At 37.4% G+C, this 14630-nt stretch overlaps 1 protein-coding gene and 1 long non-coding RNA gene across 2 annotated transcripts in view; both read left to right on the forward strand.

Moving 5' to 3' along the window:
* LOC311281428 (proton-coupled folate transporter) overlaps positions 1-14630 on the forward strand; it is a 35474-nt gene that overhangs the window by 7179 nt on the left and 13665 nt on the right. The window contains exons 4-6 of the mRNA XM_084394360.1: positions 4091-4229; positions 6037-6120; positions 12486-12642. Of these exons, the coding sequence (XP_084250486.1) occupies positions 4091-4229; positions 6037-6120; positions 12486-12642 (380 nt within the window). The remainder of the gene's footprint in view (positions 1-4090; positions 4230-6036; positions 6121-12485; positions 12643-14630) is intronic.
* Positions 9182-10740, forward strand: LOC311281430. The gene is made up of 5 exons (XR_014625795.1): positions 9182-9856; positions 10045-10109; positions 10206-10265; positions 10349-10446; positions 10632-10740. It is a non-coding gene; the product is annotated as an uncharacterized lncRNA (long non-coding RNA).

Raw genomic sequence — 14630 nt, forward strand, 5'->3', positions numbered from 1 at the left:
CAAATTGAAAGAAAACAAGTTGACAAAAAGATTGAATCCAATATTTGGCGATGATGTAGCATAATCAGACATTTATAAGCAATTTTTTGTAGGCCGGTCATTTTTGACCGGGAACACCACAAGTGTTACAGTGTGGAAACCCCCCCACAAAAAGTATAAAGAAGTTTTTGGGAAGTTGTTCGACTCTGGGTGAGTAAAGTCAGTAAATTTTAGTCCAATGCAATAACATTCCAAAATAGCAATTTCGGGTACGGGTCAAAATGACCCAAACACAAAATGAGGGCTAGAGCTGCTCTACAGCCAAAACAATCTTTATTGCATTATTTTCCTGTTATCACTGTAAAGCTGCTTTGAAACAACCTGTATTGTAAAAAGCTCTATATAAATAAAGGTGACTTGACGATGTCCTTGCTCAAACACCCCTTTGATAACCAAACGTGCTTTTTCTTGAAAATAAGTTTTGAGATTAGTTAGAAAGGAAACGATGGAGTGAAGATAAGGTAATGACACAACTCTTAACAGACAACACAGCTTCAGTTTCAGCATCAGTTAGTTCAGCTCCATACGGGCTGCAGTGAGATGGGACAAAGGCACATGTTCATCACATGCTGTCAAAACAAGAATGTAGGTTTTGTGGACAGCAATGTTCCAGTCTTTATGACTATGACTATAAAGATGTGCCATCTGAAATCATACTAAATGAGCAAATGATTGTCACATGTCAAATGTAATTGGGACTATATTTCACAATTTCTCATAGTCGTACAATTGTAATCAACAATGGATAATTAACATGATTGCATTGTTTGACGGTTTTATAGTATTTACAACGTTGTTTGTTTTTTGTTGTGCCATCTTATTTGATAAGTGATATTTTTGGTTTGAATCAATTTGCTTTCCATTTACACTACCATTTGGGGTAAGTAAGATTTTTATTTTTTTCTGAAAGAAATTAATACTTTTATTGAACAGCAATGCACTAAATTGATCAAAAGTGACAGTAAAGACTTATACATTGTTACAAAACATTTCTGTTTCAAATAAATGCTGATTTTTAAAACTTCTATTCATTAAAGAACATATGGAAGCTTGTTTCTGCCGCTGAATAAAAACTAAAAAAGGTAATTGCAACTGTTTATCTCACAATTCAGACTTTTTTTCTCAGAATTGCATGATATAAACTCGCAATTGTGAGTTATAAAGTCAGAATTGCAAGAAATAAACTAAGAATTGCGAATTCAGAACTCAGAACTTTATATCTAGCAATTGTGATTCTCAATTGTCAGAATTCTGAGATGTAAACTCACAATAGTAAGAAAAAAAAAATCCTCAGAATTGGCCTTTGTAACTCGACTTTTGTAAAAAGTCAGAATTGTGAGATAAAAAGTCGCAATTATCTTTTAATTTTTTCTTTATTACATGGCGGAAACAAGCATCCATATGAACAAAATATATCACGCTTTCTATAAAAATATTAAGCAGCACAACTGTTTTCTACATAGATAATGCAAAACGTTTCTTGAGCACCAAATCAGGATATTTGAATGATTTCTGAAGACTGGAGTAATGGCTGCTGAAAATTCAGCGTTGACATCACAGGAATAAATTATATTTAAAAATATATTAAATAGAAAACAGGTATTTTAATGGTTTTTACTGTGTTCTTTTATCAAATGAATTGCTGAGCATAAGAGATATCTTTCAAAAGCAGAAAAAAATCTTAAAGGGATAGTTCACTTTGAAATTAATTTTTGATATGTTTTAGCTTACCTCAAGGGCATCCAAGATGTAGGTGTCTTTGTTTCCGCAGTAGTTTCAATTTTGATATTTTTTTGTATACACTAGATGTCGCCTTCGCTACTGCAGTTCATTGGAACGAAACCGTAGCCAAGGCGACATCTATGTATATATCTATACCCGCCCGCGCCGTCAGATCATTTGGACGTGTGCTGTGTTCAAGAGATAACAACGATATAAATACTGTTCGTTTTCTCACACAAACCGCTCGTTTCGTGTCTTAGGCCATCAATGTGTACTTATGATGGGGAATTGTTTCATTTGGACGATGGGGAATTGTTTTAATTTGGACTCTGTGCTTGTGTTTTGAGACAATGACCATCGACCTGCATTATATGACTGACAGACAAGAACGGTTTGACCTAAAAATATCAAAATTGAAACTACTGCGGAAACAAAGACACCTACATCTTGGATGCCCTTGAGGTAAGCTAAAACATATCAAAAATTTATTTCAAAGTGAACTATCCCTTTAAGACCCCAACATTTTTAACTAGCGTACATTTCTCACATGCAGATAGCGTGAAATGAAGCATACTGAATACTGCTGTATGTTCTGTTTTGGGAAGAAAGTAAAACTAGCAAATTGTGAGTTTCACTATTGATTGAGGTGCTCCTTCACCGTGGCATTAGCTGAATGGCTCTGCAGTTTGAGGCGGTCTGTACAGCAGTAGGGATGGGAAAGAGGTTGAAGGCAGCTTTGTTTTTGTCACCTGCCATGGGAAACTCTTCTTCTGAGCAGGTCGATGCTGTGTCTTAGAGTGACACTTAAACAAAGCCTGCCAGTTTAAAGAGCACCCTTCCTGATTGGTGAGGTGATGGCTCTCCATTGATACCGGGATGCACCACTGGGGTTCCAATCGCTTTGCTGCCTTTTGTGTGGAAGCCGAAGGCATCGATCCTGATGGAACCTATTATACACTCTGTCAGTAGGGGATGTCAGCTAGCGAGCCGCCACCCAATACGTTAAGCAAAAAGTTTTAATTAACCGCAATTGAAAGAGTCAATTGAGGGAAAAAAAGGACAGACAAAGGAACTTTTTTAAATACAAAGGCATCGCGGAGGGGAGCTGATCTTGTGCTTCTAAAGATCTGAGGCTTCAAAATCTTGGCTCACACGGCTCCACGCTTGCGGTTTTTATAAATGGCTGCAGGGCTGGAATTGACTTGTAATTAGGGTGGCGTGGAGTTGGAGAGGAATTATTAAACACTCCAGGCTCTAATGAGTTGATGAAAGTAAAAACACGGAGCGTTGACCTTTTCCGTGGAATGTTTATGCATTCCCATTATGTTTTCTGCTGCGAATCAGAGGCGGTGGCAAAGTCTGTTGACACTGGGTAATTAAATCAGAACTGTTTGCATGAGCAGGCAGGGCAAATGAGTCACGCCACGTCTCGCGCACCTCTCACGCGTGTTCACACGCAAACGTGGAAGCAGGTGAGTTCGCTTTCAAGTGCCCTCAGCCGTTCTGAGTGAAACAGCCTGACTGCTTTTGACACTGTTTCATCAAGCACAGAGCTTGAAGGTTAATTAATGCACTGGTTAGACGCACCTGAGAGAATCTAAATATGTATGGGCTTTGTTTTTATACAAGCTGAACCCCAGAAATGTCTAGTGTTTAGTGCCGTGATCATGCATTTCAGATATTATGCAACTTTTATATTACATTATTCGACATCAGCATCATTTTAACAATTTTGAATGATCATAGTACCACCTAAATAATTGGTGATCAAATACAGGTGAAAAATTCCATAGATTTACACTGTAGGAGGGACCTGAGACAAATATCTCTGAGCCTCCTAGCTAATATCAACAATACTCTAGCAACCACCTAGAAATGAGCTACAAATCACAGCAAATGCATAGCAACATTATGGCAAATACACATAACCAGGGCTTGACATCGATACCATGGGGAAAAACTGCCATATAGATATTTTTGAATGTTATCTCATATTTTGGCAGCAGGTGTATTAGGCTGGCTTAGCTAATATTCAAGTTTTTACAAGGGACTCTGGATTACATTTATGGGTAATGCTTGTTAAAGGTTTTTAATTTTTTATACATGGATCTTAAAGTGAAATGAATTTGGGTAAGCTAACAATGAACCCATAGCTGATTAGATAATCATGGATCCATTTAGCTTTTGTTCCATTTACATTCTTTGCTCATTTTCAAGGCATTTAAATACAATAGGGTGCTTCAGTTATAATTGACTGAGCGTCAACCAAATAATGGCAGTTTTTTTTAATCCTGGCTCAGATCTAACCTGCTGTGATGCTCTCTGACAGGGCTTTGGTCTGCTGGGTCTATTCCCTGTGCTGATGAGGTGTATTAAGGAGATGACTTTAGCAAAACTCAGCGCTGTGTTCAGAATCGCCTCTTACGTCCTACTCGCCTTCTCAAACAACACATGGATGGTCTTCCTTGGTAAGTTCCCATCACTCATATGACTCATTTAAATGATGTATTGACACAATGAAGCTCCTTGAAGAGCTATTGTGCATGAAGAATGATCCGTAAAATCATTGTCAAGTTAATTTTGCAGAAGGGTCAATGACATTACGCTCATTTATTTTGTCCAGGCCTGTTCATTAATTCAAAAAGACATTAAAAATGCAATTCATACATACAATAACTTGAATACAAATCTTCTATGATAAGCATGTTGTTGCTTTCTGAATTCAAATTCATTTAGATATTTTGTTAGTAAAAAATGCCAGGGTGAAATGTCAACTCTCCTGATATCATAATGAAGAAATACTGTAATTATTTTAAATATTATATATTGCACTACTGTCTAATTTTGAAAAAAATATATACTTTTATTTGGTAAGGATGCATTAAACTGATCAAAAGTAATAGTGAGGACATTTATGTTACAAAATATTTCTATTTCAAATAAATTCATCTATCCTATTCATCAGAAAATCCTGAAAACAAAGTATCATGCTTTCCACAAAAATATTAAGCAGTACAACTGCGTTCAACATTGATAATAATAAGAAATATTTCTTGAGCAGCAAATCAACATATTAGACTCATTCAGATTTGCCATCACAGGAATAAATTACATTTTAAAATATATATATTCATAATAGTACTGTTTTAGTCTATTATTTTAGACTATACATTTTTTTTAATCAAATAAATTCAAAGAGATTTGTTACAAAAAGATTTTAAAAAATCATTAAAAGTAAAATGTGATTTACCGTGACACGACAAGGTTTTACTCTCAACACAACTGACCCTATTTTAAGTCTGTCAGCGAGCCTCAAAGCACATCTCTCTTTCCTAAAACAATGTAGATTTCTTTTGTCTGTATGTGACATGCACAAAGCGATTTCCACTCGAGGCCTGACATTCTTCACTTCAGCTGACTGTTTTAACAAGACAGTCAAATGGGTAAATGGGTAAAAAGTCTACCTGATCAGACTTTTTATGGTTCACATCCTCACTGCTGTCTGAACTCCATGCCTTGTTCCAGAAGGGCTACACCTCTAAAGAAGAGTTCTCAGTGTGGTAAGTAATGATAACATTGTGGAAGACTGCCACTCTCAGGGAGAGACAGCCGGATCAGAGTTAATACTGTTAATTAATTAAATGATTGAGGAAATTGTTATTCTAATCGATGTGGCGGACTAAAGCCATTTAAAGGGCGATGAGTGGCGGTTCTGATGAATAATCAGTGCCAGGGAAGGTGGAATTTGCTTGCTGGTCTTTTCTTTTGGCTGCGATAATGAGGGGCACAGCGGCGGCACACGGGAGTCATAACCTCTATTCTGCTAGTACAGCGCATGTGTGGTGTGTGCAGAACCGGCACACACACTGACGCGTGCACAGATACACCTCACCGCATACGCATCAACGCAAATGCAGAAAACATTTTGTTCTCTTGAGGATCTGCTTTTCTTGATCATGCACGATCAGGCTGCCGAGACGAGCGAGTGACTTTACATTCTGAGCTATTAGGAAAAGCCCATGCTCTGTAATCACAATTACCTCTCAGAATTCCATGCATATAGATTAAGCTCATGAATTATTGAATATTCCATTTAGATTCACTTACTTCAGAACTGGTTACATTCTTCTAGTCTCACCAGATTAGTTAATTGTGGCTTATGTGTAACTTTAAGTGATGTTTTTGTTGTGTAAGCTATGTTTTATATGTATGTGTAGGTCTATGTATTTAATCTTAACAGTTTTCTAAAGTGGTATTTGTCCTGTGGTTTTGCAGTTGCTGTAGTCGGTGCTCCAGCTGGTATCAGCCAAGCAGTGATTCGTTCTTTGTCTTCTGCCATCGTGGGACCTGATGAACAAGGTACTGTGTTAAAAATTCACGTTCACACAGAACCATGCTAAGACAGAGAGAAAGCTGAAAGAGGTCAAATGAGAGAGAAAGAGAGACACACATCACAAACAAGAAAGTACTAAACGTATGGTGGTACTGACATGTTGTTTTGTAAATTCCTGAATCTTTTTTTTTTTAGTAGTCCTTTTGGAAATGAATGTACAGTATGGTGTGAAAATGACAATGAATCTGCCCAAAACACATGGTTACTACAGTTTTACTATAGAAACACTATGGTTAATTTAACCATAGTAAAATATGGAGATACCATAGTAGCATTATGATTTTTTTTTTTTTTTGCTATGGTGTCAAGGTATTTATTTATTTGATACCATAGAGACCAACGATAGAAACCAATGGTAATACTATGGTTTTAGGATACGGACACAGCACATATTTTTAGACATGGTAGCATGGTCAAATCTTTTATTTAAATTTTTTTATAAATATCTTTTTTTGGATAGTCGTTTTGGAATTGGAAATGAATCAGTGATAATTGTAGTAAGACCACATATTTACCATTGTTTTCCTACAGTAACCATAGTTTAACTATGGTATTCATAGTAAAACTGGTAATACAAATTGAATGAATTGAATTGAATTGAAATGTATTGAAAATGAATTGTTCTGAATCTTACAGGAAACACCATGAATATAGTAATCATTCAGTACTATGGTGTTACCATCTAATACCATCACTGTGTTTTTTTGTGAGGGCATGATCCTTTATGTAATGTGTAATAATAATAAAAAATTTTTTTACATTTATATATTTTCTGGGTACTCAAAGTGCTTTACATGGAGGGGGAATCTCCTCATCCACCACCAATGTGCAGCATCCACCTGGATGATGTGACGGCAGCCATATTGCGCCAGAACAACCACCACACACCAGCTTACTGGTGGAGAGGAGACAGAGTGATGAAGCCAATCAGTATATATATATGGGGATGATTAGGAGGCCATGATGGATAGAGGCCAATGGGCAAATTTGCCAGGATGCCGGGGTTACACCCCTACTCTTTTTCGAAGGACATCCTAGGATTTTTAATGACCACAGAGAGTTAGGACCTCGGTTTAACGTCTCATCCGAAGGACGGTGCTCTTTGACAGTATAGTGTCCCCGTTACTATACTGGGGCGTTAGGACCCACACAGACCACAGGGTGAGCGCCCCCTGCTGGCCTCACTAACACCTCTTCCAGCAGCAACCTGGTTTTCTCAGGAGGTCTCCCATCCAAGTACTAACCAGGCTCAACCCTGCTTAGCTTCAGTGGGCAACCAGTTTTGGGCTACAGGGTGATACACGACATCATGGCTTTCTTCTCCCTGTTTCGATCTATAAGCCCACAAATGAGCTGAAATACCGTGAGGAAAGTGTTTTGACCTTCACCATGACGAATTGAATTGAGTCATGCTTTTACTCTACATCTTTACTTTCTTTGACATTTGTTTCTGCCTGATAACGTAGCTAAAAGCCCAAGATTTAATCTCCATTGTCCTTTCACAAATCCTTAATGAGAGGCATCGCAGTATGCATAATTAACTGGGAAACTGAACACCGGCTTTCTCAAAAAATCATAGAATTATCAAACTCGGCTAAGTGGAAAACAATGCAAGAGGAACAGAGAAACAACAAACAACATCTTGAGCGGACTTTCATATTCATATCCACCCTCGTTTCCACTCAAGCAGCATGCAGCTGAAAGCCAAACCGACAGGAAACATCCATTTAGTTTGTGGACACACAAACATCTTTCTTCCCATTAGTTTTATTTATTTTCATGTTGATGCAAGAGTGATACAACTGTGAAAGGACATAGTGATGACAGGCCATGTCCATCCATAAATGCACTGTTTTCACTGTGCAAGTTGCCCATTTCCCCTTTGACAGCCTTTTCAGTGCTTGTGTCTTAGATTGCATGTGTCACTGAATCTATTGCAGTTACCAGTCATTCAGGGGCACTCACACGACTTCTAGCTTCTGCGAAGATCAATACGTATTGCGTGTTCCAGGCACTTACAGGCTGCCCCGATGCTCCGCGACTCATTCTGCTCCAGTTAGTCAGAGCAGTCACGAAGTTCAGAGTAGCACAGGGAGATATTTTATCAAAATGGTTTAAACCATTATTCATGCCAACAATCTACTGCACAGACCTCAGTTTCCGCGACCATTACTCTTTCATTCAGATAAAATCATGGGTTAGGAATTTCAGGTGCATCCACGGCATATTAATGAATCGGTACTGGTTTTATCCAGAATTGTTTAGATATCTTTATCAGTTAGTAAAGGAGAGTCACAGATTGACTACTTAAAAAAAATCATGTTTTCAATGTAGGGGTAATATTTGAGCTCAAATAATATTAAAATAATATTATAATCCATCCATCCAACTTTATTATACACTTTAAAGTCCCTCTGTAGTCAATAATTTCATCCCTTAAAACTCATCTTTGCTCACCAAAATGACATATTTAAACTTTTTTTTTCCTGCCTTAAAATAGCTTGAATGTAACTCTGAACCCTAGCTTCATTTAGCTTTCACAGTTCTACGAATATGCAAATTAGCCCCGCCTCCACTCACTCACACCAGCTCAGAGATCCACTCGTTCAACGTGATCGGTTACATGGTAGCTTTTGAGGTCAGAAACACCAGCGATTTTAAACTGCGTTTTTGAGACTGTCTTTGGTTCACTGCAGTTTTAAGGAGAAATTACTCAGCAATGTTGTTGACTTATGCATTTGTACATGCACTGTTAGACTTTTCTGTAATTTCTACAGTTATTTACTTTAAATCCCCCAGTATTATACTGCTATTTCTCTTTACAGTAAATAACTGTGATTCCCATTGCATCATGGGCATGACGTCTAACACCACATACAGAGACTTACTGTATTTTTTAAATTCGCTGTGTATATTACTGTATTTGACGTAACGGTCTCTCTAGCTGGCACCATTCCATCGTGCTTTTTATTTCCTAATTTTTGCCTTACACCGCGTGTCTACAACACTATAATAGCCAAAAGGCTGTCTATATTGGACACATTGAAGCGACCGGACCATTAATACAAAATGCAAACCTGTTTGTCCCTTGTCAGAAATAGCGCGAGTGTTTGGACTCGGAGTACCGTACGTCAGAAATATAACGGTGCATCACTACACTGTCTGGGAGCATCCAGTGTAATATCACTGGGTTCTGACTGTCTTTTGTTGGATCGCGCCGTTCGTGTCTGGCCCGGGGTAGAGACGGAACTCACTTCACCGAGAGAGAGAGAGACCAGCAAGCAAGGTAAAAAAACATTCTTAGTGTGTTGACAGGATTGTGCCCAGTTTAACCTATGTTATAACGTTAGCCTAGCTACTCGTCAACATCATGGCGGTAACGAACTTTACCACGGTAAACTGCGCTAACGTTTCATTTTACAGACTTTGTTAGATTATTCAATTGTCGAGTTAAAACATGCCAACGAGCAACGCGTTTACATTAACAATAAATGTGAATAAACTAATGTGAAATTCTGTTTTGGTTGTAGATAATGTTGGCCTACTGATGAGAACCTTTATAGTTTTAGCATTAGTGTGCAAACTATAACATGTTATTTTTTTATTTTTTTTAATGGAATTTAAATTTACTTCCATTTTTGTATGTGTTTAAAGGCAACTAAGCGGCAATTCGCGCCAGTGACTTCTAGCAAGATTCCGGAGGTAGGCCATTTGTGATATATTTTGAGATTAAGTTTGCTGAAATGATTAGCAATATGTGAAAAGTGCTTTGGCGCCACTGGTGCAGACTAGGTAGCATACAATATCTTATAAAATCTCTATACAATTGGCTAACTTTATATCAAATAAGTGACCTTTGCATCATGTCAAACTGTATATTTATTACACAGCAAATGAACCAATCAGAAGATGGACCATTTTCTTTGTTCAGTCTCACCAGATTAAATGTATCCAAGTAAGCACTGCAGTAAAACTCTAATTCATTCATACCAAATCTAGCACTCTAAACAACTTAAGTTTATATTTTTGCATTATTTTGCTATTTTATTAGGCCGAAGACTCTACCTTTGCAGTCCCACCTGACCAGGAAGGTCCTAACATCAGCGCACAGGTGGGTTAACTACTGTAGGAAGGAGAATGATCATCGCTCAGTGATTTCTTGCATGTGTCTTACTGTGTATTTGTCTCAAACAGGGACCCCTTCACTGCAGACTAGCTGAAATGGGCTAAAATTATCGATTTCAGTCTTTCTCTCTATGGATCTCAGCATTTTTGGACAGAATTTAGGATTTGTAAGTATTAAAATTTAATCTGGCATAATTTAATTTAGTTATTTTGTATGCTATTTATTGACCAAAGCTGTTTACAAATATATATTCTTAAGTTTTTGTGAAAATAATAATAAAAATGTGAAAAAAGGAAGTTAAAAATAATTTGACACTAATATTTTCTCTCTCTCTCTCTCTCTCTCATATAGTGTTGGAACCGGGATCTCCTCTGAAGGACTGAGTACATTTGTGTTTGTGGACACACATATAGACCAGGGAACATTCTGATGTTGTCAATCAAGTTCTGAACAGGAACCAATCTTTGGAGGAGTTCATTTATTCGCAAAGGTGGACAAAAACATTGTGTTGGCTTTTTAAAGATTATTTTGATGATGACTTTTACTCCTATGTTGTAGAAAAGATGGAGGAGTAGACAGTCAGACATTGATAATAATAAGAAATGTATCTTGAGCATCAAAGATTAACATTAAGACTTAATTCTTCTTTTGGCCACCAGTGTACATGCAACAAATTTTTGTAAATAAGTGAAATTATTTTTAAGGTGGGGTTATGTGTCATGTATTGTGAAAAGAACTGTGTTTTGTCCTGTGTTGGACATTTCCTTTTTGACTGCTTAAAAATGTATTTATATTCTGCAGTTTTATGAACGTAATGGTTGATATTTCATTATAATACTTGTATAAGATAAACAACCAATGACTCTACAATCATTTTGTTAAATGCTAACATTTTGTTTATGATTTTATGTATGTTTTTAACAATGTGTGCAGTGAAGGACAGCACATAATGTGTTAATTTAACACGTTTACACATCTTTGTGCTAACCTTTCTGACATATTTACTTTGTTAAAATCATTAACACAATGAATGAGTTAAAATGAACACAAAAAACGTTATCCCTAAACTCAAAACCCGAAAAATTTCACACATCATTTTCAGCATCGGCAGACTGTTTATTTTGTGATATATATGAAATGTTTTAAATAAATAAAAAAATATTTTGTGATAACTTTGTCTAATTGGTTTGTATAAAAGTTGAATACTCTTTGTCAGTAGTACTTATGTAGGATAAAAATAAAATTAATCATATATCAAAATTATGAAATCTAATTTATATTTAGTACAAATCATTTTTTTATTACAGTAGTGTACTGATTAGCTTCGGTTTTACAGTAATGCACTGTATTACACAATTACAGTACCATGTAGTTACTGTAAAACTGAAATACGGTTTGGTACTGTAAATCTTAATTACAGTAACTTACTGAAAACAGTGTTGCCAGTAAGTTACTGTAAAAACCCCTTGAAAAGTCTAACAGTGTGGTTGTCAAAGCATATTAAAAACACCACATAGACATTCAAACAACATTAAAAGCTTGATTTTCACAGGGGACTTTAAAGCTGTAACTTTTTGTGTTCAAAATTGATCTGAATCGATTTTCCAAACCGTGTTTTTCTCTTATCCTGAATCACTATGGTACACCTATAATAAGTGTTTATATTAGGACTATTTTAGACTGGTTCGTGTTGCACTGCTGCGGAGTAGCCCGGTACCTGTGTGACTCGTCATGAACATAAACAAAGAGAAGTAGTTCCGGCTACAATGTTCTTCCGCAAGACACATGCAGTTCTGTTTATTAACCGCTAGAGTGCCAAAAGTTACGGACTGTAGCTTTAAACATCCAACAAAACAATTCCCACCTCATGCGTTAAGGCCATTTATTATTTTCTATAGTCCGATTACATTTCCGAGAGACCCCATGTACTTTAATGCACTTTGGATAAAAGTGTCTGTCAAATGTAGCCTATCAATATTGAAATTGCACAACAGGTGTTTGGTCTGAATTTTAGTATAATACTTTATTGAGACTTCCGTTTCATGCATGTATTGCAAAAATATTCCAAGAAATCTGTGTTAATCATGTAAAATGCAACATGAATTCACTCAAATGTATTTCCCACAGCCAACTGAGTCTGGTTCAGCTGAATTTCTCTAGATGTCTGTTTCATGTCTTTATTGACCTGAATTTTGCTGTCCTCAGGTGCCATGTTCTCCTTCTCTGCCTCAGTGGAAGCGACCTGCATCCTCATTGCTTCTACGATCTTTAATGGGCTGTACCCCCTGACCCTGACTACTGTTCCTGGGATGCCCTACATCATCATGGCGGTCTTCATGCTCATCGTGCTCATTCTCTTGCAGTAAGCTATCATTCTTTTATATGTAAACTGAATATAGAGACTGCAAAATGTAATATATTTTTATTATTTAGTTTATAAACCATGCAAAAGACAGGGTAAAATTGTCTTATCCTTTCTCTTATGCTCACAAAGGCTGCATTTATTTGACCAAAAATACTTGCTTTTCCGAGGAGGGACAAACCATACACAGGGTGTTGGGCACCCAATGCATAAGGGCAAAAAGGCTATCTCTTCTGGTCTAAGCCAACAGAAGGTCTATTGTGGCACAAGTTACACAAAAATGTAATAAAGGTTATCAGTCCATCAAACTCTGCTGTGTATGGGGCTGCATAGCCTCAGACCAATCAGAGTGCCTATGAAGACCCCTGTCCACTGTCGAAAACGCCTGCAGTGGGCACGCGAGTGTCGGAACTGGACTTTGGAGCAATGGAAGAAGGTCACCTGATCCGATGTGTCCCGTTTTCTTTTACATCACATGGATGGCCATGTATGTGTGCACCGTTTTCCTGAAGAAGTGATGGCACCAGGATTCACTGTGGGATGACGACAAGGCGGTGGAGGGTGTGTGATGCTCTGGGCAATGTTCTGCTGGATATATATCCATAACAGAATATTAGGCATGTGGTCATAATGTTCATTTGTATATATATAACTAATCAGCAAATCAAATGGTCAAGATGATATGCTGAAGTTAGGACTGAGCATTAGAATGGGGAAGAAAGGTGATTTACAGGTAAGTGACTTTGAACAGTGGCATGGTTGTTGGTGCCAGACGGGCTGGTCTGGGTATTTCAGAAACAATTGATCTAATGGGATTTTCACACACAACCATCTCTAGGTTTTATAGAGAATGGTCCGAAAAATAGAAAATATCAAGTGAGCGGTTGGGTCAGAATTTGGCGTAAACAACATGAAAGCATGGGTCCATCCTGTCTTGCATCAACGGTTCAGGCTGGTGCTGGTGGTGTAATGGTATGTCTTGGCAAACTTTGGGCCCCTTAGTATCAATTGAGCATTGCTTAAACGCCACAGCCAACCAGAGTATTGTTGCTGACCATGTCCATCCTTCTTCTGATGGCTACTTCCAGTAGGATAACGCGCCATGTCACAAAGCTCAGATCATCTCAAGATGGTTTCTTGAACATGAACAATGAGTTACTCACTATACTCAGATGGCCTCTACTGTCATATCTCAATGCAGCAGAGCACCTTCGGGATGTGGTGGGACAGGAGATCCGCATCATGGATGTGGAGCCGACAAATCTGCAACAACTGCGTGATTCTGTCATGTCAATATGGACCAAAATGTCTGAGGAATGTTTCTAGCACCTTATTGAATCTATGCCACAACTAATTAAGGCACTTCTAATCTGAAATGTTGCTATGGTTGCTTAAGTACACATCATTCATTAAAGCAGGCAGTATTGTTGGGGCTGTTTTCAAACGTTTATATTAGCCCATCTATTCAGTATTTGAAAGGGATACATTAGGACTACAACCTGAACAGCTCTATTTGAATTATTTGTATAGATCTTGTCACAATACTTGTTTTTCAAAAAGAAGCTCTACAAAGAATAGTGCCTTAAACCCCCAGTGAGCAAACCAAGTCCACATTGGCAAGAAAAAACTCTCTAAGATATTTAAACTGATGAGGCAAAACCCATGGGAGGAACCAAGGCACAGTTGGGGAAGCCCTCTTTCTCAGGCTGGCACATATTTAAAAGCAAACGTAAATATGTACATACATGCATACATAAATGTTCATTTGAACAGATGTCATCCAGCTACATAATATTCATTATAATAATATTATTTTAAATTCTGGCTAATTTGTTTTTCAATTAAATGTCATGATCAGTGTTCTCCTATTTTTTGCTTCCACAATTCACAATAGTACCTCAGAAAAACTGTGTGATTGTTGGCATGGCAACCCTTATGATCACAGTTATGGTCTAATTTTAATCTTAATTGCTTGCTTAGTGTCTGGG

Source organism: Rutilus rutilus (genome assembly GCF_951802725.1).
Source record: "Rutilus rutilus genome assembly, chromosome: 21".
Lineage (NCBI taxonomy): Eukaryota > Metazoa > Chordata > Actinopteri > Cypriniformes > Leuciscidae > Rutilus > Rutilus rutilus.